This window comes from Eleutherodactylus coqui, chromosome 1 (assembly GCF_035609145.1).
Source record: "Eleutherodactylus coqui strain aEleCoq1 chromosome 1, aEleCoq1.hap1, whole genome shotgun sequence".
NCBI lineage: Eukaryota > Metazoa > Chordata > Amphibia > Anura > Eleutherodactylidae > Eleutherodactylus > Eleutherodactylus coqui.
Genome location: NC_089837.1, coordinates 286,481,833 through 286,507,231, shown reverse-complemented (window position 1 = coordinate 286,507,231; position 25,399 = coordinate 286,481,833). Strand labels below are relative to the sequence as shown.

The window sequence follows — 25,399 nt, the reverse complement described above, 5'->3', positions numbered from 1 at the left end:
ATCCTCACCTAGGGTAGCCTCTCCTATTGACCCTAGGCTGAAGAGTTTCCCAGCTTGTGAGGACAGGTACGGACAGGATGACCCAGAGCTCCACAGTACATGCACAGATTTTTTGAGCATCTCAGTATGCACTCCTCCTCATTTAGTTTGAGCCGATCAACCTGCATGGACTCAGGGTCTCTATACAAGACGGTGCTAGGCGGGTCAGAGAACAGTCTCTGGAAATTGGGTGCCAGACGGATCAACCTCCTCACCTAAACAACCTCCTTGGTCCTTTCCTAGAAACGGAGATCGATTCTCTTGGCTAGGGAGATCAAGGCGTTCAGGGAAGTCTGAACCTCGCGACTAGCCAGCACGTTTTTGATGCGACCTGCCAAGCCCTCCCAGAATGCTGCTACCACTGCCTCATTGTTCCTACCCAACTCCGAAGCCAGGGTTACAAACTGAATAGCATATTGGATCACGGTGAGACTGTTCTGACGAAGGCACAGTAGGGAGGAGGCAGCAGAAGTGGTACAGCCTGGCTCGTCAAAAACTTTCTGAAAGGTCTCTAGAAGCATACTAAGGTTATTAATCACTGAATTACCTCTCTCCCAGAGAGAGTTAATCCAGGCCAGTGCCTGTCCAGAGAGATAAGCCATCATAAATGGCACTTTAGTGCCATCCGAGGGAAACAGATGGGACAGCAACTCGAAGTGAAGGGAACACTGGTTGAGGAACCCACAGCATTGTTTGAGGTCACCATCATAGCGTAGCAGGGTGCAAAGGGCAGACAGGCGATGGCCAGAACCAGACGCAGAGGTTGCCTGAGGGTACGGTGCAACTGTTGTGGAAGGCTGCGGTACCACTGCGGTAAATTACAAGTCAGACCTGCATTGCATATACAGGAATCAAACATGATCAAAGAGAAGTACATTTAAACTAGACCCCTTTTGGGGGGCGATACTGCAAGTCAGCCCTGCACCATATATATAGAAACATTACATATGCAGAAAGTCAATATGAGTGTATTTTTCCAGAGTGAAAAATAAATGGGATTTTTTTTTTTTTCCTTTTTTTCTGGGATCAGACCCCTTTATGAGGGCTATACTGCAAGTCAGACTAATATCATGTATATAGAAACATCATATATGCTCATATTTTATTCTTGCACAACTTTTCATAAAGAGAAATAAGGAAAGTGTTTTGTTTTTTTTCCCCTGAATATGAAGGCTATGTACAATGCCATCACATAGCTAAAAAAAAAAAATTATGGTCTTCTGTATATATTTTTTATTAACTCAATTGTGAAGTCCAACTGCAATAGATATAAACATAGCGCAACTAGGGGTTAATCTTGCAATAAATGAAATATATGAAGCCTTGGCAGAGCGCCCGTTGGTATCCATTTTGTGTTATGTTGATATGTGTGCGATATTTGTTTTATCACAAGTTTCATCACAAGCATTATCTCCCCAGTAATAGTTTGATGTTTCTATATACTTTTCCCTTTTGCCCTATAGCCTGTACAGCTGACAGTCATTGTAACTATTTGTTCTGTTCCACCTATTTAAGCTGGTCCCACACTCTATTCAGATCATACCACTGACGAAGGCTTTGTGCAGCCGATACGCGTCTGGTTAGAGATGTGTATACCTGGCAATTGTAAATATGTCTAAATAAAGGAAGATTATATATTTTTATTCTGCAAGCAAGCGTGGATTACACTTTTTCCTGCATGGAATTCTCTGTTGCGGTAGATGACATGTTGCTTAGACGAGCATTCGCGCTATGCAGGTATGCCAGGATTTGCTTGTGGCAACCACGCTATTGCGCCATTCCCTGAAACAACTCTGAGAGTCACCTGCGGGAGGAATCTGCGGGGTCCATTACCTCAGTGTACTGTTACAGGCTGTCAGTGTGGACCCACTGTGCCAACCTACCAGTTAGGCTTGGCAGCTGACCCCTGGTGGTCAGAGGGGAAATCTCGCCCTTTGCTAGTCAGGAAGGTGGGGGTACCCCTGCCTAAAGGAGGGGTAGTCGCCCCAACAAGGACAGCCCTCATGGGCCTGACTATCCCTGATAGGACACAAGACAGGGCGATACAAATCACAGAGACAGGAGCGGTGCAGGGACAGGAAGGCAATAAACAAGCACGCACAGATCAGGGCAAAAGACAGAGGGACAGACAATGAGGACAGAGGCAGGATCCGAACAAAGACAGGGAGGCAACAAACAAATACAGATATGAATCCTGAGTAATTGCAGACAAGGTAGTAGGAGAAAGGACCTATGCTGGGTGTCAGAAACTAACACACACCAAAACTGAGGCAATGAGGCAGGATTCCTAGCTTGGCTAAATAGGGAGGTAATTGCCCATGCCCTACAGCTGAGCTGGGAGCACTGCAGAAGGTAACCATGCACATGCTGGTGGGGAGTGTGTAGAGGCTCATGCTATGAAGAAAGCAGGACGACGTCCGCATCTACCAGAAACAACGGAGGGAAGGCAAGCCTGAGAATCCGATGACCTTGTAGGTCCCTTCCAACTCTACCATTCTATGATCGCGCGTAATGCGTGTTAAAATATAACATGCTGCGTTCTTTTTTACATGCATATTATATGCACTGCATATACACAAGTGTGAATGCATCATTGAAAATCATTGTACTTTCATTGAGTCCATTCACCGCGTATTATGCGCACGTACATCATGCATGTAATTGGCAATCAAAGTACGCTCGTATGAGCCAGGCCTAACTCTCATAAATAATGGTGATTTCCTCTCTATTTTATCATATCACAGTCCGCTAATGTATGAATTAAATCATCTTAAAATACAAATAGGACTTAAGGCAAAAACACTTGGGCACATGCGCTAATTCACCTGGCGCTATGGAGCGTATTAAAGCATGAACCAGTGGTTTGAGTTTTTTCTTTCAGACTATTTAAACTCCACGCCAGTGCGCACAAGTTTGAAAAAAAAAAATGAATGGCTGCGATTGGTTAATCGAGCGCCAGATCTGATTGGCTCAGGCGGCGCTCCTGAACCAATCATAGTAATTACTTGCTGGAGGCAGGGTATTCAAGTCACTAACAAGAAAAGCTCCATCGGCATTGAGGACTGCACAGAAGCCTGCAGGAGTGTCGCAGCCCAGCGGGAGGCTCCTGAACGGTATTGTGTTTAGTTTTTTTTCATGTAGTGTAGCTAGGGCTGATTTTCAGGGTAGGGCTTATATTTCAACCCCCCACCCCGAAAATCAGGGTAGGGTTTATTATCACGGTAGGTTCTATTTTGGGGGAAACACAGTAGTAGCCCCCATAGTGACCTCAGTATTAACAGTGTCCCCCATTGTGGTATCTGTGATAATAGTGGCCTCAGTAGTAATAGTGTTCCCCATAGTGGCCTCAGTAGTAATAGTGGCCCCCATAGAGGCCTCAGTAGTAATAGTGGCCCCCGCAGTGGCCCCGATAATTGTGGCGACTCCACAATAGTAAAGCCAGTAGTAATAGTGCCTCCTATTAGCAGCAACCCCATTCTTAACAGTGACAGAATCCCAAATCCAGGACGGTTGGGGGGCATGCTTTACCACTAGCAGAATGTTTCCCTAGTTTAGAAGCTCGGCGCAGTACGTTATTCCTATTTGGGGCCCCTGGTTCCGCGGTCCTGTCTGCAGTAGAGGGCCCCTATATAGCTCTATCATTAATAACACGAAGGCATTACACAGTGTAACCTCATAGCAGCTGGCAGGTAGCGGCACACACGGAGCCCACTTAAGTGCCATTACTGCTGCTCCTCATGGCGGACACCAGTGAATGCTGCTCCTGGAAAGCATCGCAGCTGCTCCAAGGGCAGGAGCGCTCCCGCATGAGGAGCCGGCGGTAAGCTCAGCCTGATGCGGGAGGCGGCGCACACGTGACCGCACACGGGGCTATATATAGAGCGCAGCAGCTGCGAGGAGCAATCTCTGCGGCTCTCACTCACCGGCAGCATGGTGGAGAAATTCCAAGGGTCCTGGCGGATGGTGGCGAGCGAGAATTTCGATGAATACATGAAAAAGCTTGGTGAGTATCAGGGGAGAGGAGAATACTAAATACATATGTATGAAATACGTGTCGCACCAGAGACCACCGGGGGCTAGAATATATATATGTATATCTTATTGTGTGGTTAAATAATTCCTATATACAGGGAGGATGGCACATGGGTGGCAGGATGGTTGGCGAGTGCAGCACTGCAGCTGCTGGCTCTGCTGACTCCAGGCTTTTCTAGGGGATGGAGAAGAGAAGTGACACTGCAGAACAGACAGCAATGTCTGCTAGTGGGGGATGTGTGAAGAGGGTGAGGCAGAGGGGGCACTAGAACAGGATGGAGACCTGATGGAGGTGGGAATACAGGATGGGGACCATAATCCAGGATGGGAGCTAGAAGAAGACAGGATGGGCCGGAGTACTACATTTGAGGTGAAATCATCAAGTATTACAAGTTACAATGTTTCAGCATACAATTGTCTTTCCCAGGTTATTGTAATTTACAACCAGATTCAACATATAATGTCACAGACAGTCCAGATCTGCGCCCCGCGCACTTCACTGGGAACTCCAGCCAAACAGCATGGACATTTAACTGCTAGAACCCTATTCCAGAAGTGCATGCACTGACTGGCAGCCCAGTAGCGCCTCTCTACATCTTCTGTATTGCCCTTTACCCAGGCTGTTCCTTAATCTTCATTTTGTATCTTATGCAGTTGACATTTTGCTTTTCATCTCTGTGCAGAATGTGTTATAGAAGATGAGTAAAATGACATATCCAGTATGTATTACATGTTTAGGAAGATACACGCTCCTTATAAAGAACATGTGCCGCAGCTTCTTCTACCTATGGAGATAGTGTCTTGGTTATTATTGCAGTGTTGCCCATGCATGTTCTTTTTCTGACTGGTACAAATAATGAAATGAAAACTGAGCCAAAACTGCACATTCTATTTAGTGATGACACGCTGTATACAGTTACCCGCCTCAAGTCCGTATGCACATATATACAAGCCCATAATACATTTTGGGAATTTAGCCGCAAAACTAGAACAAGATTATATAAACGGTCCAAGTCTTTCATAAAGATGATATGAAGTCAGAGAAGCTGACAATCTAATATCTCAACTTCTGGAATATTGTATACCTCTATAATAAAAGTAAAATAATGCAGCTCCGTACAGATGTGGAAATGTATTATACTGGGATATACACATACGGTGCTCTTATTGTATAACTATAGTGATGTGGGATTGGAATAAAGCGCAGGTCAGCACATTATCAGCACGATCGATCCACACATTATAAGCACTGGACCCTGACAGGCATTCTAGAACTTCACACTTCAGCAAGCTGTCATTACATTACGATGACCTTAGGCTTACATACGAGGACACATAAAAGCAGTGTAACATGCACATGTCCGCCCTCGCCACTCACTTTGGGAAGTACGTTTGCTTTACAACAGCAAATACTGACATTCCTTGATAACTTTTAGAAGAGCTATCAGTACCTCTATTAATGAATAGAAATATTGTATTGGAGCAAACAATACCGAAGTACAAGCGTTTTATTACTATGCACTTAGCAAGGATAGACGGAATACGGGAGACCTTAGGAGCCAGTGACACCACTTCAGGAGCTTGTTTGATATTTTTAAGAACTTAAAGGCGTTGTCTCGCGCCGAAACGGTTTATTTTTTTTTTTTCAATAGGCCCCCGTTCGGCGTGAGAAAAACCCAAGGGATGGGTTAAAAAATATATATATATTACTTACCCGAATCCCCGCTCTGCGAAGACTTCTTTCTTACTTCTCCAAGATGGCCGCCGGGATCTTCACCCACGATGCACCGCGGGTCTTCTCCCATGGTGCACCGTGGGCTCTGTGCGGTCCATTGCCGATTCCAGCCTCCTGATTGGCTGGAATCGGCACACGGGGCGGAGCTACGATGACGACGCGGGACCAGCTGTCCGGCACGAGCGGCCCCATTCACCAGGCAGAAGACCGGACTGCGCAAGTGCGTCTAAAAACGCCAGAAGACAGCGAATTTAGACAGATCCATGGAGACGGGGACGCCAGCAACGGAGCAGGTAAGTGAATAACTTCTGTATGGCTCATATTTAATGCACGATGTATATTACAAAGTGCATTAATATGGCCATACAGAAGTGTATAACCCCACTTGCTGCCGCGAGACAACCCCTTTAAAGACATGGGTGTGTTTTAGCCCCATTATGCAGCTGTGAAAATCATGGCCACATAATGGGACAAAACCATTGATTTCAATGTTTTCGTTTCCACTATCGGGATTCCCACGTGTTACTACTATGTGCAAGAAAACATAGGACTTGCGCAATCTTTCTCGCAGGATCTATCTTCCTGCTCTTTTTTTTCAAACTTGCGTGCTGTAGTGCGGAATTTCAGCAGTCCGAAAAAAAAAATAAAATCTGGTTCATGAGCTAATACGCGTCATAGTGGCAAGCATTCAGGGGTTAAGAGGACTACCATGATTTTATCCTAATTTTTGGGCGCGAAAATTACTCCTGCAAAACGAGCTGAAACAAAACCATTGATTTTGTTTTCACTGGCATAGTAATATCACGCAAGAAAAGATACGGCAGTACCTAGTACCTATCTTCCTGCTTTTTTTTTTTTTTTTTTTTACTCGTGCACAATAGCACAAAATTTGAACGGTTAAAAAAAAAAACAACGTATTTTTACTTGTTCATGCACAAATACACTCCTTAGTGGCGAGCATATTTGCGCATGCACTCGTCTGTTTAAGCCCTCAGGATACTTTCACACGTGTTTCAATCACGCAAATTTTGTACATTGGAAGACACACAAAACTCGCACAAAAATAGAACTCATTATTTACAATGGCTCTATTTACATAAGTGATTTTTTCCCTCCAGCGATGCTGTGAAATAGAAGGATTGCAGCTCATGCTTTCTTTTGAGCAATCTCACTCTTTTTTTTTTTTGAGAGTAAAAATCCTGCATGTGGGGACTAAATCACGCCCATCTATTTAAAGGGGTTTTCCAGTGAAATTGGCTGGGGTCTGGCGCTCAGAACCCCAACCAATCAGCTGAGCGGGTGCATACTGTCAGTGCCGCAATTACACAGAGGTTGGCACAGTCCTTAACGACAGACCCCAGCTGATCAACTATTGATGACCTATCCTGAGGATAGGTCATCAATAGTATTTCACTGGAAAACCCCTTTAAGTCCTAGGAGAGTGATATCGATCCAAGTTTGTCGGACCTGCATGTGTGAATCCAGCCGCAGGGCACTGGCAACTTGGCTTTTTAAATTAGTCCTGTCCCTCATAAGAGATCACCTACTGTCCATGAACCACAATGAAAAAGGGATATATAGAGATGCAGAAAGGGTTTATTAGTATGGCCATCCAATAGATGTAACAAATGTGGACTGGGAAATAATCCACAATTAAAGGGATTCTGTGAGATGGCTAAAAGGAAAGACTTTACTGTGTTTCACCAGAAACAGCACCACTCTAGTCTGTAGGCTCCATTTGGAATTTCAGCTTAGTCCTGTAAAAGTAACCTGCAATGGTGTTTCACACATTATCTTATTTCAGGGTCATAACTGACTTGTAAAACTAGTCAAAAACAGTAAACAAAAGTCAGAGGGTGAGGCTGGGTGAGGCTCTAGCAGAATATTTGTTTACTGTGCAAGCCTTAGATAAGATAATTGCCAATTTCAGCATTTGGCAATTGTATATGTTTAGAGCAAGCATAAGAAAATGTAACTGCTAACATTAATATTTAGCAATTTCATATGTTGACCTGTAAATTTGAGATAATGTAAGTGACATGGCAATTGTAACTTTTAGAATATTTTATGATTATTGCTGAGTTGCGAAAATGCAACTCCTCTGTCAGAGGTCTTTGCTCGTGATCAGCTTGTGCTACAGTGTGTTTTACCATATATACAGTACTTTTTACTCAGTAAAGAGCGTCAGAGGAGGAAGCAAATATTGAAACGCCACTTGTCTTTTTCCCGCCATATTTTACAGTGCGCCAATGAATTAAGCATAACTGACTGATGAGGATTCGATACCCCTTGAGTATCACCTAAAAGTGGAGGACTACTTTAACAGTCATATTGACTTGAATGTGGCTGAGCTGTAATACCAGACAAAGCCACAAACAAGAGAGGTGCTTTTTTCTAGGTGCAATGAAGACGCACTTATCTTGCCTTTAGTGTACTATGTTCTGTGATCACCTATTCATGGTTTTGTCATGACAGATTACGTCCCTAACCACCCACCCTTCCAAGTGTATGATCTCAAAACCATCGTAGTACCCAGTAAGGATCAGCTCAAAATTCACAGGACCATTAGGTGGCAGACTGATAGCATGAGCAGAGGATCTGACTAGGACAAGAGTATATGTGCCCGAGTCTCTACCAGCTGTGTCTGGTTGGTTAAAATAATCAGAGTATGGTCATAAGAACATTCATGGGGGAAGTTTTATGGAAGATGAAGGTGTTGGCATAGAAGCCAACTAGGTTGTTTTCCTTTATTCCTCAAAGCACCACTGAGAAATGACAATTGTTTTTCTTTGTTAATGAAAGCAACCTTGCCAGTATTCTGTTGAACTAGTTGTAGTCGTTTTCCCCACCAGGTTGCTTCATTCTTGAATCATATATAGTATTGGGCTGCGTAGGTATTAGTGTTTCTTGACGCAACCAGGAAGAAATGGTGGAGTCAAGATTTGTCAGGAGGTGATGCCCCCTGTAGCTGATTGGCTGCAGAGGTCGATGGGCCGCTGGTCCTGGCAGCCCACTAAAGTAATGCAGCTCCAGTGACTTCTGACAGGGATGGAGGGTTAAGATGAGGGCAAAGTGTAACAGTTAGTCTTAAATATATAATATAAGGCTAACTGTTAGACATACCCCTCACAGGTGACAGGTGTCCCCGCAGACATGCACCACTGTATGCTTGCTCTTCGTGTCTCTCTGCCGCCAAAGCAGGCGGCACTGCTGTGAGTGGGTCACACTCCTCCGGCAGCATGGGTCCCGATTTTCCTTGGTTCCCCAACTCGTAGCTATTTGCAGGACCTTAGCTTCTTGAGCCTATCGGTAGCTAAGGGTGTGACAGGGGCGTTACTCCTGTCAAACCCCTAGCTTCTGGTGGCATCAAGAAACACTAATACCGGCTGCGTATTACCAGCTTAAAAGACATTGTTACCAGGCTTGTATAAAGATTCTAACATTGACTTGCAGGAATGCTGCCATCCAGTAGGTGGCCCTGCAGAGGTATTGGCCCATCTCCCTTATTTGCATATTACCCAGAGGAGCATAAATTGTCTTATAAGTCTCCTCACTAACCCTTCTAGATGTTCTCCCTAAGGAGAAAAGATAGGGTTCCTGACCAACAGTTTAAAAAAACAGGCAATGGATTGTTTCCATGAACCTGTGCATGTAGGATGCTATATACTATCTCTTGTGAAAACTACAGTCTTATATGTTCTTATGGCTTGAGGAGGAATAAATAGCCATCTGTGAGCCAAATGACTATGCTCTAATGGGAAATAACCATAGGGAGAACATCTGGATAAGCAGTGAGAAGGGAGGTCTCAAGTTGGGTTGTGCCAATGGCCAGATTGCATTCCTGAGGAAATACAATGCATCTGGTTGCATGGGAATTGGCTCCAGGATGTTTGTTTACTTTACATAAGGAGAGAAAACAATGGAAGATGATAGGGCAAAGAGCTGGGTTTTAGTTATATGTAATGTGTCCAGGTAGGCAAGACCCTCTCACCTTGTATCCCCACCTGTCCCACTTGGAGAAATCCGCAGATAATTTTAACTTGTGACGCTTTAGCTAGGTTGGTCTGTGCTAAAGAGGCCACAGCAGACTGGACTTGGGCTGGTACAGCAATAGCCATCTGCATTTACAAAGGGGTCATGGGCCAACATGACCTAATGATCGTCATTAGTTCAAATAAAGTAGAGACGGCAGCATCCAAGTTGACTGTGTAAAAAAAGTCTTTTATTCCCCCATGACACGCAGTAGACAGCAACGTTTCGACCTGGTGGTCTTGGTCAGCTTGACCAAGACCACCAGGTTGAAACGTTGCTGTCTACTGCATGTCAGAGGGGAATAAAAGACGTTTTTTTACACAGTCAACTTGGATGCTGCCGTCTCTACTTTATTTGGATCATATGTCGGTAAGGTGTTCAGATTCCTGAATGGCTCATGCATCGTATAAGTCCTGCCACAAATCTGGAGTGAAGTGATGCTGCTGGTAATCCACTTTATTTGACTGATCCTCATTAGTTGGTTAAAGAACTGTCAGATCTCAGGTGGCTACACAGGCATCCTGTGATGCAGTAATGTACATTGTCAGGCTTCCCGTTAGTATGTACATAGGTGTCTGTTCAATTAAGTGACTTAAGCGCCATTTACATGCAAAGAGGATCGCTCAAAATTTGTTCAAAAGATAGGATGAGTGACAGTTTGAGAGATCATTTTGCATAAGTTGCTAATGGGCACTAATGCCCACTAGTAGCTTGTTAGCTTTATTTGCATGTAAATGAGCCTCTGTGCGCTTTTAGCAGAGAACAGCAGAGGGTCTGTTCTCTGCATACAGCTCTTCTGTTCTGCCGCAGGACTGCAGCTGAATACAATGTTATCAGCGCTCCCGTGGAGAAACACAGCGTGCGGTCCCTGCTATCGGCTCTCTGGCCAAACAATGGATTTTAAGTTTAACTCAAAATCATCATTTGGCTGAAAAGTAAACAATTGTAGCATTCACACGCAACGATTATCGCTCAAAAGACATCGTTTGAGTAAATTTTGAGGGATAATCATTGTGTGTAAATGGGTCTTTACACCACAAGGTTTGCTGTAATCAACTGTCTTTGTAGTTATGTTGTAGGAGATGTAAAACCGCTAACCCTTTCCTTTGTATTAGTAGTATCTATTCAGCTTTACGTAGTGCTTATAGAACTAGGTAAGTAGGTACTGCGAGGGATTCTTGGACAGGGCCCATATGCATTCTGTACCTGTTTTGTAGAAGTGGATAGACATAAAGAGATTTAAGGCTGATTTAGACACAACGATTTCCGCTCATGAAATTGCTCAAAGCCATCTTTTGAGCCATAATTGTTGTGTTTAACTGCACTGACATCGTGCAGTTTTCGTTAAGGGATCGCTGATCTTTCAGCATGCTGAAAGTCTGTGATCAGCCTTATCAGGAATTCACAGCAGGATACAGCTGATACTATTGTTTCAGCTGTATCTCGCTTCCTGAAGACAGGTGGGATATGAAGAACACAGCGGTCCGCTGCTTGGAGTGCTCGGTTGTATAACAGCCGGGTGCTCCGAGCAGAGAACAGCTGGATGCAAAAGACAAGCGACCCCCCCCCCCCCCACTTGTCTTCTGCATCCCCCGCTCAGAGCGCAAAGTGATCGCTCAACATTTGAGTGATCACCTTGCAAAGGCACAACGATTATCGCTCAAGTTACTCAAAAGATTTTTGATAATCGTTGTGTCTAAAGCAGGCTTAAAGGGGTTGTCTCACACAGAAACGGTTTTGTTTTTTTTCAATAGGCCCCCCGTTCGGCGCGAGACAAACACAAGGGATGGGTTAAAAAAAAGTTTAGTACTTACCCGAATCCCCGCTCTGCGGCGACTTCTTACTTACCTTACCAAGATGGCCGCCGGGATCTTCACCCACGATGCACCGCGGGTCTTCTCCCATGGTGCACCGTGGGCTCTGTGCGGTCCATTGCCGATTCCAGCCTCCTGATTGGCTGGAATCGGCACACGTGACGGGGCGGAGCTACGAGGACCAGCTCTCCAGCACGAGCGGCCCCATTCACCACGGAGAAGACCGCACAGCGCAAGCACGTCTAAAATCGCCAGAAGACGGCGAATTTAGACGGCACCATGGAGACGGGGACGCTAGCAACGGAGCAGGTAAGTGAATAACTTCTGTATGGCTCATAATTAATGCACGATGTATATTACAAAGTGCATTAATATGGCCATACAGAAGTGTATAACCCCACTTGATTTCATGAGACCACCCCTTTAACTAATGGGAGAGAAAGTTGTTTGACGGTCCTGGTTTTCCTTCTATGTCACTTGACAATTGTTGCATTGTTAATATATATCCAGTGGTCTGAGGGGGATGGGGTGTTCATGTGTAGGCTTCAGAGAGTGAATGTATTCAGAGCCGGGACAGAGAATGAATGAGCTGATTCTCACCCACAGCACAGCTGGCACACTAGAAAATTGTATGTTACCGCATTTTATAGTACTACGCAAACAATCATGGTCTGTTGGCTACATAAAAAGGTCAGCATCTAAGGTGACTTTATCCCCTTGTAAGCCGTAATGACAAGATATCTTACATAAGAAGTAGCTATATAGTAATATTTCATCTAGTGTCAGGACTATATGTGAACAATTTGTATTAAAGAACTTTCATCTGACCTGTCTCCTTGCCAGGAACGTACAACACAAGTTTGCCAAAAGAATCACATGCACTATCTAACCGACCAACCTTATTTTCACTGCCACTGACCTTGCTGTGAAGGTTGTGAATAAATGGACTGAGGCTTTATGAGAGGCCTAATTATATGGTGCAAATGTATATGTTTGTCTGGTCCGATCCCAGTGTACAATGAGATTTTTCCTGTATCGGCTCATAGCAGTGAGACTTGTTCCTGTAACATAGCTGTGACTTGGACACATAAATGACTATTGTTTTAGCTGCAAGTTGTTGTGCAAATACAGATTATTTTATTTAGATTGTCATTTATTTCAACAGGTGTCGGCTTTGCCACTCGACAAATTGCAAATGTTACCAAACCCACAACTATAATCTCCTTAGATGGGGACACGATAGTGCTGCAGACACAGAGCACCTTCAAGAACACTGAGATCAGGTTTAAACTGAATGAGGAATTTGATGAGACCACCGCAGATGATCGTAAGGTTAAGGTGGGACGTGTTTTATTGTATTATATGTCATACACTGTTTCTCAAGTTCATTTTACTGGGGCTTGGTCCCGCCTGGGTCTCACCGGTAGATGAAGTCCACGTCAAAACTACAAATATTGCTCAGTTTGCATTTCAACTGTCTCCTATATACAGAATAACATAAAAAGGGGTTTTCCAAGCGTTTTTTTTTTTTAGCAACAAACCTCTCCCTGCCGCCGGCAGATGGGCGGGTCAGATCCGTCGGCGAGGATTCTCGCCGCGGGACCCAAGCGCTTGCAGAGAGCGGCGCGTACTCACCCGCGCCCGTGGCTCCGGCGTTTGTTAACGCAATCTTATGCAGGCTTCCAGCGGCGGAATTTCCGCTCGTGTGCAGGCGCCCTTACACAGCCATTATGGGTCTCCCCTCTGACATCACAATTACAGGCTGCCACAGACTGTTTACAGGACGTCACAAGCACAGCAGCCAATGACAAAGCTCAGCGTTCACTTGCTTAGCTCTGTCATTTGCTACAGTGCCAGTGACGCCCAGTTAACTAGGCGGGACTGGAGTTGTACACAGGAGTGGAGGACCAAGCAGGGGACACAGCGGGAAGATGGGAGTACATCACTTAATTATTTTACTGTATGGGGAACAGTGGTTTACTTAAAAAAAAAAATTAGGAAAACCCCTTTAACAAGAAGGTGTCAACAAGGGCGGCTTCACACAAGCATATGCGCAATTGGGCACACCTTAGTGCAACATATTTAAGCTATGAGTGAGGTTGATGTGTGCGTATTGGCACATTTTTATGTACTATTTGCATACGCAGCACACGTTCATTTGTGCACAGCAGACAAGGATGGACAGATATCCGACTGGTGTCCCAGTGATGATAGTTCCTGTGCTTGTTTCGGCCCGCCCATCTGCATTCACATTAAGCAGATAGTTGTTCATAAGTGAACAACTACCTGTGTACGCAAGCCAATCTGTTACTCAGTTTTCTGCATGCTGAAACTCAACGACGAACAAGAAGCGAACAAATTCTCATTCATCGTTCAGTCAGGGCATGCATTTACATTGAACGATAATCATTCAGATTCTCTCTGGATTGTGGAAATCTGAACAATTATCGGTTTGTGTAAAAGCACCTTAAATGCCATTGGGGCTGATTTGGCTAAAGGGGTTTTGTCATTAGAAAAAAAAAATTCAATACTTACCTATTCCTCTCCCGTCAGTCTTCTTACCACATCTTCTCCTGGCTCCTCCAGTCCCTCATGTCACGTCACCTCCAGCCGGCGAGATCATCTTCCTCCTGTTTTGGAGCGGCCATTCTCAGCATTCTCCTTCCGGCAGGTCAGTGTAGGTTACGTCACTAGTGACCTATAGCGTTCACTGCCTAGCAGGGAATGCCGGGCTATTGCTGAGACTGCGCATGCATGCTATCTCACCACGAGTTTTCATTTACTATTGCCGCAAGAAATCTTGCATGCTCAGTTTCGGCAATAGCTCGGCATAGGATTTGGCTTTCCCTGCTAGGCACTGAACGCTACATCACTAGTGACGTAGGGTGCATTGAACTGCAGGAAGGAGACTACTGAGAATGGACGCTTCGTCACCGGAAGAAGAGGATCCGGCCGGCTGGAGGTAAGATGACCCGCGTGGACTGCAGGAGACAGGAGAAGATGTTGTAAGAAGACTGACGGAAGAAATAGGCAAGTATTTTGTTTTTTATCACAGATCCCTTTTAATAAATAAGAGCAGGCACTGATAATCACATTCAAAGCAAACTTGTGGAAAAATTCCGTACAGGAGGATAACTCTAAAATGGACTTTTTTTCATAAATGAAAAGTTATCTAGTATACTTCTAGATAAACATAAACAGTTTTTGAAGATCTGGCATCCATGGATCAACTATGTGCATCCCCACCTCTCTTCCTCCTCCTCAGCCCTGACATTATACTCCCTCAATAGATGAAGGTCCATTTACACGAAGTGATCGCTCAAACAGTTTGAGTGACAGCTTTGAGCGATCATTTTGCATAAACTATTAACTAGCTACTCAACTCCTTAGTAGCTTATTAGCGTTCAAATGAAGCCTTTGGCTGAATGCAGTTAATAGCTGGAGGGCTCTTATCTGCATTGAGCTCCTTTGTTCTCCGACAGGTAACAATGCTATCAGCACTACCCGTGGAGAACTCCTGATAAGGCCGAACAATGATTTTTAGGTTGGCTTGAATTTAACGATCAGCTAGCAGTGCGCGATAAGTGCACGATGGCCGTGTCTTTAGATGCAACGATTATCACTGAAACAAACGCTTTTTAGCGACTTTTTTTTTTTTTTTTAAAGCGATTATCGCTCTGTGTAAATGTGACTTAACTTTCACCACGCAAAGTAGGCTTGCGCAGGTTCCCTCATTTCTTCATTCCCTTATCCTTATCTGCACATTTATTACCCTTTTCCCAACCTTTTTCCCACCCCCTATCTCTGGTCACCTTTGCTTCATTTTACTCACTTGTGGAGGTCTCCAGCCATGCCGTTAAGTATCGTTTCTATATTAATGACTTCATTGACTTTTTGTTTTGTTAATTCGTTTGTATAAGTAGTTTCTGTATTCATTCTAACCTTATATGATCTTAATACTGAGACTCTCAATTTGTTGTATTTGCAAATCCCTTTACTTTCAACCTAATTAAACTTTTAAAACAGAAAATTGCTGTAAAATACATTGCCTTAAGATGTAAGCAAAGGTTTGTCACTTGGGAACTTTTGCATTAAATAATTGTGTATTTTAGCGCTTATATGAATTCTGTAGTTATTTGCAGGAACATTGTATTCTTTACAAAGATATAGAATTGAATTAAGAGTGTGCATGAGTGTGTGTATATGTGTATATATATATTAGACTGTTAGCATATCTGCACCACTCAGGTTCTGCATCACTGTAGAAAGTGTGCCAAGGAAGATATATATATCATGTGGCATCACAGGCTCTGGAAATAAGTGGATGGATTTTACTGAGGTTTGGAATGGAAACTATGTTGCAGCCGCCAGTTACGTGGTAGATGGAAAAGTTTGCCTGCTGGTTTACTCAGAGATGTATCTGGAAGCTAAATAGTTATGAATTCTAAAAACTATCTTGGAAAGAATCTTTATGGGGGTGTCCACTTTCTACTTGTTTTTATTTATTTAGCTAAAGAAGAGGAAATCATACAATTTTCTAATATACATGTATTTAAAATTCTGCTCACATCCCTTTCTTATAGCAGTGCAGTGGCCACTATCTGCACAGTAGAATGGTATAGTCCATGGACTGGAAAGTTTATAGTAATGGCAGTGGAACTCAACTGATCAGGTATCTAATAGGTGGATAGCAGATTCCTGAGGAGCAGAACTCACACAGTATTACCAGTATTACTACCTGCAGCATCATTATGTCGGTCAGTGTCTGTGGAGAAACGGCTTATCCCCCCCCCCCCCTCACACACACACACACACACACACACACACACACACACACACACACACACACACACACACACCTCTGTATGATATGGGGTTTTTTTTGTCAGGTGACTTTATTAATAGAGATGAGTGAGCATTGCCCTTAGCGAGTACCTGCCCGCTCGGAAGAAAAGATTCGGGTGCCGGCGGGGAGGAACGGAGGGGAGATCTCTCTCTCCCCCCTGCTCACTCCCGCAACTCACCGCTCACCCCCGCTGGCACCCGAATCTTTTCTTCCGAGCGGGCAGGTACTCGCTAAGGGCAATGCTCACTCCAGTAATTGCCCTTAGCGAGTATGCTCGCTCATCTCTATTTATTAAACCTCATCTAGGGACAGTTATGTGTGTGTTTCTTTAATAGCTGTTAATAAAGTCTGCTCAAGGCCTATTTCACATGGGTGACAGCAATATCACTGCTATGTACACACGATTTTGTAGCGTCAGTGATGCATGCCTTTTTTTCTTGGGAAAAATGTAACATCGCGTCGCAGTTGCTCGCCATTTTTTCGCGCGATTTTATAGCGAGAAAGTTAATAGGACTTTCTAATGTTAAACAAAAATCGCATCACACATCGCAAATTAGTGCTATGCAATGCAATAAACAAGGAGGCTTCATAAGGAAACATTGGCTGCAGAACATCACAAATCACGGCTGTATAGAGCATGCCGCAATTTTGTAGTCTCGCAGTGTAGCTCGCGTGGAAGAACCCAAAGGAAAGCATGGGCTCCACAAACATGCTTTTTCTAGCACTCGCTACAAAAATCGTGCATTTTTTTTTTGTAACCCGTGTGAAACCAGCCTAAGGCCGATGTGCGGTGCGATACGATTTTTGTTTAACATTAGAAAGTACTATTAACTTTCTCGCTACAAAATCGCACGGTTTTATGGTGCAAGAAAATGGTGGGTAGCAGCGATGCGATGCTACATTTTTCCGACAGAAATAACTTCACCAACGCTACAAAATCGTGTGTATATCGCAGTGATTTTGTAGCAGCGATATCGCTGTCACTCGTGTGGAAACTGCCTAAAAAACCTAACTGTCTCAGGTGATGTTCTCATGTTGCTGCTAACTGAAAAAAAAACAGCATATAGAAGAGACAGGGAGAAAAATTAGGGCTCCTACTCACTAGCGTTATTTTAACGCTGCGTTTTTTTAATGCAGATGTCAATGGGACTTTCTTATGTTAAAATTGCATCGCACAAAAATCGCAAAGCACAAACTTGCGATTTTTGTGCGATGCAATTTTAACATTAGAAAGTCCCATTGACATCTGCATTTAAAAAAACGCCGTGATAATGCAGCGTTAAAATAATGCTAGTGAGTAGGAGCCCTAAAAGAGCTGCTTCTCCAGACACTGACAGACATGATGGCTCTGCAGGTAGTAATACTGTAGCAGTTCTGCTCCTTAGTAATCTACTATTCACCTATTGGATAGATACCTGATCAGTGTGATTTTGAACAGAGGTCACATGACCTCTTTATAGCAGTTAGAAGAGAGGAATGTAAGCAGTATGTAAATAAATGTATATTAGAAAATTGTATCATTTCCTATTCTGTAACAAAATGAATAAAAACTGTAAAAAGTGGACAACTCCTTCAAGCATGTCTACCAGTACATTTCTTCCAGGTATTTTGGATGTGAACTAAATTAAACTTTATTCTAGTTCTATTGTATCCACTCCTGTGTTTGGCTAAGAAAACATTGCCATTTAGGGCTAATGCCCATTGCAGCTAATGCCAATGCAGCTATTAGGTTCTATTGAACCTAATAGCTCAATGTACACAGGAATACAATGGAAGCCGCCCGTAACGCTATACTTCGGCTGTAGCACAACGGAAGTATAGTGTGAATACGCGCCCCGCTCACCACTGGCCGCGTCATTTGACACTGCCGGCGTGTCATGTGCTGTACTGCGCATGCGCGACGGCACTGTCATGTGGGAGCTACACAGCGGATCCGGACTTGAGCATGGGGTCTATGGGGGGGCACGTGATGGACTCCGCTGCAGTATTCTGCTTGCGGAGCCCGTTACGGCCATGGGCATGAGCCCTTAGCATGCGTCCATGTAACGTTTTTAATAAAGAACTGGTCAAGAAACAATGTCAAACAACAAGAAAACAAAAATAAGTTCTTGTTGTTTGACATTGTTTCTTGGCCGGTTCTTTATTAAAAACCTTAAATGGGCACATTTTAAATGGCAATGTGGACACATTCTGTAGTAAGGCCACCTGCAGACAGGCGGAAATTCTGTGGCGGGATTTCCCACTGAATTTCTGCCTGTGGAAGCTGCCATAGGATTGCGTTAGAAAACTCGCGCAGGAAACAAATCGCGGCATGCTCTATTTCTGTGCAGGTCTCGCAGAGCCCCGCACAGAAATGTCACTCTCCGGCTGCTGGCTCCGCTCTGCACATGCGCCGGCTGGGCAGCAGCCGGCACATCAGAGCCAGTGCCGCGCTGGTTCCTGCAGGGGCTCAGGTTTGGTCCCGCTGCGAGAATTCTGCAGGCGGCCTAATACTGCATTAGGGGAGTGAAAATAAGGCAAATCCTTGTGTGCCATCTTGCTAAATCCAAGATGTGAGCAGTGGATTCTGAGAATGTTTTATATACATTATGTGACTCCTGCCAGAGTTTGAGGGGAACTTCTTATTATGCAAATATCAGCTCTTCTCCATACCCAGTCTGTTTTTAGGGAGCGGGATACAGCTGAAACAATGTATCCCGCTGTGAATTCCTGATAAGGCTCATCATAGTCTTTCAGCATGCTGAAAGACAGCAATCAGCGACAACTTAAAATTACACAATGCCACTGCAGTTAGACACAAGGATTATCGCTCAAAAGATGTCTTTTGAGTGATAATCGTTGTGTGCATTTACAGCGCAAGGTTACGCTCAAACATTGAGCGATCACTTTACGCTCTGAGCGGGGTAAGCAGAAGGCAAGCAGGGCTGCTTGTCTTCTGCATCCAGCTATTCTCTGAGCACTCGGCTGTTAAACAGCTTAGTGCTCCGAGCGGGGTATGCAGAACACAGCTGGACCGCTCTGTTCTTCATACCCAGCCTGTCATCAGGGAGCAAGATACAGCTGAAACAATAGTATAAGCTGTATCCCGCTGTGAATCCCTGATAAGACTCATCGTTGTCTTTCAGCATGCTGAAAGAACGATCAGTGACTCATTAATGAAAACTGCATGATGTCAGTGCAGTTAAACCAAACGATTCTCGCTCAAAACACCGCTTTGAACGGTTTATGACCAAGAATCGTTGCGTCTAAATCAGCCTTTACATATAAATCCCTGGCTTATAAGTAAACAATCATTGTCTTTTCAGTCTTTGATAACCTTGGAAGATGGGAAACTAAAACATGTGCAGAAATGGGACGGGAAAGAGACTACGCTGCTAAGAGAAGTCAATGATGACAAACTTACTTTGGTGAGTACTTCACTTAACAAATATAGACTCTTACATGGAATATTGCAACTGTGTTCTGTATTTTAGTCACAGTTTTCCACACTTCACATTTCAGAGCATGACCACTTCTCTTAACCTTGTGTGAAGGTTGCATTCATTTTCATGTACCTAAAACAATTCCTCACGTTTGTTTTCCTACCTATCTTGTTCAAACCACTCTGCATTGCTTAACCCTTGTGCAGACAAAGTGCACAATTATGTCTGCCCTGCAAGGAGGTGACATTGAGTACCTTCTACTGAAGAACTAAAATAATGCATTTCACTGATTCAAGTTACACTGGACTCTACAGCAATAGAAAGAGTTCATTCAAGGCTGGCTTCACATTTCCACTTAAAATTTCCATTCTTCTGTTCCATCATGGAAGAGAAGAATGAAAAAAGTGACATGCCGGATCTGTCAAATCACAGAAACCAGTGGTATTTGTTCTTGTTGATGCAAATCTTTAATATTTTTGTCCAAAATGATTGATGCCAAAACTTTAACACAACTTCTACCAAAATTCTGGTGCAACAGGAATAGTAAATTTGCCCCATTGTTTTGAGAAAAATTTACAATTTTAAGTACTCCTATGTAGATTAATTAATCTGTGGATATTGAGATACGAAGTGCTAAGGTGCTAAAATGCAGAGTTATATCTATGGATGTATTTATGGTAAATGCACATACAGATTAGCAACAGAATATTTACACGGTGAACCCACAGTGGCAAATCCTCACCAAAGTCTTCCTATTTCTGCAGCAAATCCATTACATATACATTCACCCTTACGTTGCTACATAAATGTGGTTTGCATTATAGTTTTAGAACTGTTCATGTAATTCTACTTCTAATAGTATTATTTTATCTCTTAAAACAGACTCTTACCCTGGGAGATGTCGTCAGCTCACGTCACTATGAAAAGAACTAATAACCGGACGCTCCTGCGTACCACCGTTTTGTTCAGTCCAAAGTTGAATGTCTTTGTAACAACCTTTACCTTTGCCTGTTTCCTCTTGCACTGAATGGGCTACGGCAACAGTATTACAAACCTTTGCGAGATTTTGATGCAGCATTTGCTGCGGATTTGCTAGGTTATTTTTATTGCAGTGCCAAAGAATGTTGCTTGTGGGTTTTTAAAATACATCTTGAAATCTTGTGGAAGAAGTATAATAAACAAGCTCCATTGTATAAATCCTAGTAGTCTCTGCAATTTGGTACCTGTTATCTATGGCTTGTCATTGCTACTTGTTTCATCCTCTAACATTTGCTTGATATGCAGGACATTCTACTGAATGTAAGGCCATCTGCCCATGGGCATATCGCACACCTTGAGTTAAAAGAAATTCAAAAGGACGTGACCTACTTTTAATGTGCTCATCCTTAAAGGGGTCGTCCCACTTCTAGCTGTTTTGCTGCAGGAAGCAGACAGCTCCATGCATTGCGCAGTGACCCAGGTTGGTACTGCAGGCTGAGCCACTTTCACTGCAACAGGAGTCAAATAGCAGTACCAACCTGGGCCACTGTGCAATGTATGGAGCTGTGTGCTTTCTGCAGCAAAACAGCTAGAAGTGAGGCAACCCGTATAAGTACTACTTGTGTGAGAATTTACCAGATTGTGAGCCAGGTTAGACATCACGGCTATATTGTCATGTTACACATTAAGACTTGCGCTGTTTGAGATGGGATGACTATTGCTCCTGTGCTTTCACACAAGAGTGATAGACCTCAATGAATGGGGTTGGAGCATGTGGAGATCACTTATGGCTACCTGCCTTCATTCAGTGAAAATAGGCAATCGTTCACAGATGAATGACTGTCTCTTTATACTGAGTGAGAAGTCGTTCACCAGTCATTCTCTCAGTACCCTGTTGGCTGCATTTTTAAACACAGGCCAACAGTTACCCATAATTGCTTGTTTGAGTGCTTATTCAGGCGACTATCGGCCTGTGTAAAAGTACCCTTGCACATTATTTATGCTTATGTTAGCGGCTCGAAAGTATTGCCATAACTGAGACCTGGAATGAATGCAATGCTTGTTTTAGCCCTTTAAGATGTTAGTTTAAGACTTCACCAAATAGTTCTTGTCCAGACGGTTCTCAAACACTAAAAGTGACTAAACAGCTGAAATAAATTAATCTGCATTTTCTCAACGGTGTCTATTGTATTATCAGCAGCAGTATGTATGTGGCATGTGAAAAAATATATGAATACTAGATTTGAAATTTCAGGATAAGTGCTGCTGGGTGTATCAAATAAATACAGTGACTGCAAACTCTCAGTTTAACTTGTTTTGGACCATACTGTATGTTGTGTCAGCCTAATGCAAAATGAATTGATACAACAGTCCTGTAGTTCATGTAATGAGTAAACTTTCTGTATTACAGGAGTTGCCTAGGACTGAATTATTGATGACTTATACTCAGAATAGCTTATTAACAGTAGATCAGTGGGGTTTCACCACTGGGATCTGCAGGAAGCAGACAGCTCTGTTCTCATTGCAGTAGCCCAAATTGGTATTGCAAGCCAAATTGCCATTCACTTCAATAGGAGCTTTGCTTGTAGTACCAAACCTGACCACTGCAGTTGGAACAGAGCTGTCTGCTTCCTATAGAAGTGAGCTCAGTGCATGAGTGTACCAGCCCAGAGAGCAGCTGATTAACGAGGATCTAGGGCAGCAGACCCCCTCTGTTCTACTTTTGATAGCCTATCCTAAGGTTGACCATCAATTACAACCCGGTAGCCCCTTGGCTAAGCTGCTGTATCTGGTCAAATTCAAAAATTTGGATTTGAAACCTACATTTCAGTGATTATAGTAATAGATTTTTCTTACAACGATTAATGGCTGATAACCATTCCTATGCCTCATTGAGGAAGAGGTAACAAGCAATGAACATACATTGTGGTGCTGTTTTGGCAAGATAGCCAACGTCGACCTCTACCCAGTTATATATTCCTTAAACTTAGTTACTCCTATATTGATGTGTTTTTATACACGACTGACTCGAAATAAAAATGTTCTGTTGAAACAATATTTTGACACTATTTTTTTTCCCATTATAAAATACTGAAAGGTAACCTGTCACAGGTTCATACTGCCTGAATTACTAGCAGCGTGGACCCTGGAAACCTGTAAGTTGCAGCCATGGAGTTTCAGAAGAAACATACTTTGAAGATCCATGTGGTCTGGACTGCATGAATCTGGTGACATCTTCTCTTTAAATTAAATCTAGCACCAGGGCAGACCTGTTTCAGTAAGGGCATTTATTACTACCCATTTTCATAATAGTCTGGTTACCGTTTGTATTTTTTAGTGGCACGGCATAACTGGCCTAAAATATACAATTTTGCGTATACACCAAAATGCAAGTTTCTGGCATCCAAAGAATTATAAGTAACCTCTAATGTGTTGCATGTTTATAGAAAACTCAAATTTAGAGGGTAGCCAGACTGATATGAAAAAGGTTAGTAGATGCTTCATAGAAGATGCATCAGTAGTTATTGTATACCCTATTCTAAAGGGCATACTATATCTACATTCATCAACATACAGTGTGAGCTTAGTCCTGTACCTAACAAAACGATTTGAGGTGCAGTTTAACGATTGCAGCAGCACATTATGATTTCAGCAAACTTTGCAGGGGATGTGCCAACACATATAATCCCCTTCCGAATGCCAGGCATGGGCAGTCAGCTGGTTGTCCAAGGTCCCGATCCCACCACCTACAGCTGATTTTGCAAGGTTAAGCAGCAGCCAGCAAGACCTTTCTGGGAAAATTTAGTATTACAGAGTGGGTCATTTACATGATAGCTGTCCTCTTATTACAAGGATGGCACACAAGAACTGCTGTTATGCAGCCGTCGAAAGACCCCACTCTATAAGACCACTCTCACACATACCTTTGGCAAAATGCCGCAATTTTGATCGCGCCACTTTGCCGCAATTTTACTTTAGTTTTTGGATGCAGGTTTCGTTCGACAGTGTGTTTTAGCGAACCCCATCATTGTGATGGGTAAAGAAATGTGCTAAACGTCGAAAAATGAAGACGACAACACTCGAAAATCATATTGCTGGCAATCAAGTACATGTCTGCATTCAAAATGCCACAGTAATCGCAGCAAAAAGCGCTTGTGTGACAGCGGTGGATTTCATCTTGGCACAACTGTTTTGGTTTTAATTTTTCAATTATTTTTGTTGTGTCAATTTAAAGATTGTTGCAGCTACAGTATATATTAGAGACAGCAACTAATTGATGCTATTATAATAACTCCCACTGATATCGACCTTGACTTGGGTTTTTAGACAACTAACAAATAGATACAGATATAATATTTATCAAATCTCCATTACTTCACATCAGGGACCTTACTAGTTTGAATAGGTCAGTGGCTGACATTGACATTGGTGATTTGGATCAATATAACAACCCTATGACAACTTTGAACTACTAGAACACGGTACAGAAGGTGTAAAAAATCCAACCACAATCAATACAGAAGGAATATAAGAAAAAAAGTTTCCATATCTTTAATGTGTAGTGAATATTTACTCTTTTAGGCAGCTTTAAGGATTGAACAGAATACCCCAAAACAAGTAATGTGATGTGCTAGTTAAATGCTCTTGCTTAAGTATTAAAGTTCATGCATACAACTTTGACTACTCATAAATACATAGGGAAAGAGTCACTAAGCAATATACGCCAGAAATCTGTCTCAGTTTGCACCAAAAAACTTGCTAGCATGCTGTGCACCACATTTATTATGGGTGTTGAGCACTTTCTGTGCATTCTGCAACAAAAGGGTTGAAACTTCTAGAAAAACAGATGTGCCCTCATAAGAAATGGAGCGTAAAGGAGTCAATTTTGTCATAAACAAAAACAAACTAGATACTATAAACTTAGACGAGACCATATAAAGATGTACCAAATTTATTATCTAGTATGAGCAACTGTGATAAATTTAGTGTTAAGTTGTGCTGCAGGGAACTGTTGTTCTATGGGCTTCCTGGAGCACACCTTCTGAGCTGTGGGATAATTGAGATGGCTGGGTGTGGAGTTTCTCCAGCCAGCCAATCTCCACTGGTCTGCCGCACATATATATCAGTATCTCTTGGTAGAAGACACTGGTCATTTTATCCACGTTATGCATTCTGTGGTACTCTCACTAAAAGCTTGGTTTTATGCTTGTCTGGTCTGTAGTGTGTCTCACCTTCCCTGAGGATGATCTGGACACCTATAGTCCCCATGCATCTTGTGCGGACCCCCTCTCTCACCTGCTTTGACAAGTGTGGCCTCCGGACGTCTGATGTCTAGTGTGTAGTCAGGTGAGTGTTGTCTGACACTGTTTCCTGTCTGTTTGGTGTCTGACTCTTTCCCCTTGGTGTGAGGACACTTGCGTTAGCTATTTGTGTGCATGAGAGTTCTGAGTGGGGCTCCTGTGCTTGGTTTCCGTTCGCCCTAGGGTTTTGCTTGCATGCA

General features: G+C 43.2%; 1 protein-coding gene across 1 annotated transcript; it reads left to right on the top strand.

Annotated features, from left to right (window-relative positions):
• The first annotated feature begins 3,895 nt into the window (after nt 1–3,895).
• Nucleotides 3,896–22,954, top strand: LOC136571942 (fatty acid-binding protein, heart-like). The gene is made up of 4 exons (XM_066572564.1): nt 3,896–4,042; nt 12,818–12,990; nt 19,804–19,905; nt 20,803–22,954. Exons 1-4 carry the CDS (start codon nt 3,970–3,972, stop codon nt 20,851–20,853), a joined length of 399 nt encoding a protein of 132 aa, XP_066428661.1. The 5' UTR covers nt 3,896–3,969; the 3' UTR covers nt 20,854–22,954.
• The last annotated feature ends 2,445 nt before the right edge of the window (nt 22,955–25,399 follow it).

Bases quoted from the DNA above. Each gene is read 5' to 3' on its own strand.
- LOC136571942 (XM_066572564.1), top strand. From the start codon at position 3,970: ATGGTGGAGAAATTCCAAGGGTCCTGGCGGATGGTGGCGAGCGAGAAT. The intron at 4,043-12,817 runs GTGAGTATCAGG...TTATTTCAACAG, and splicing joins TGAATACATGAAAAAGCTTG to GTGTCGGCTTTGCCACTCGA. The intron at 12,991-19,803 runs GTGGGACGTGTT...TTGTCTTTTCAG, and splicing joins CAGATGATCGTAAGGTTAAG to TCTTTGATAACCTTGGAAGA.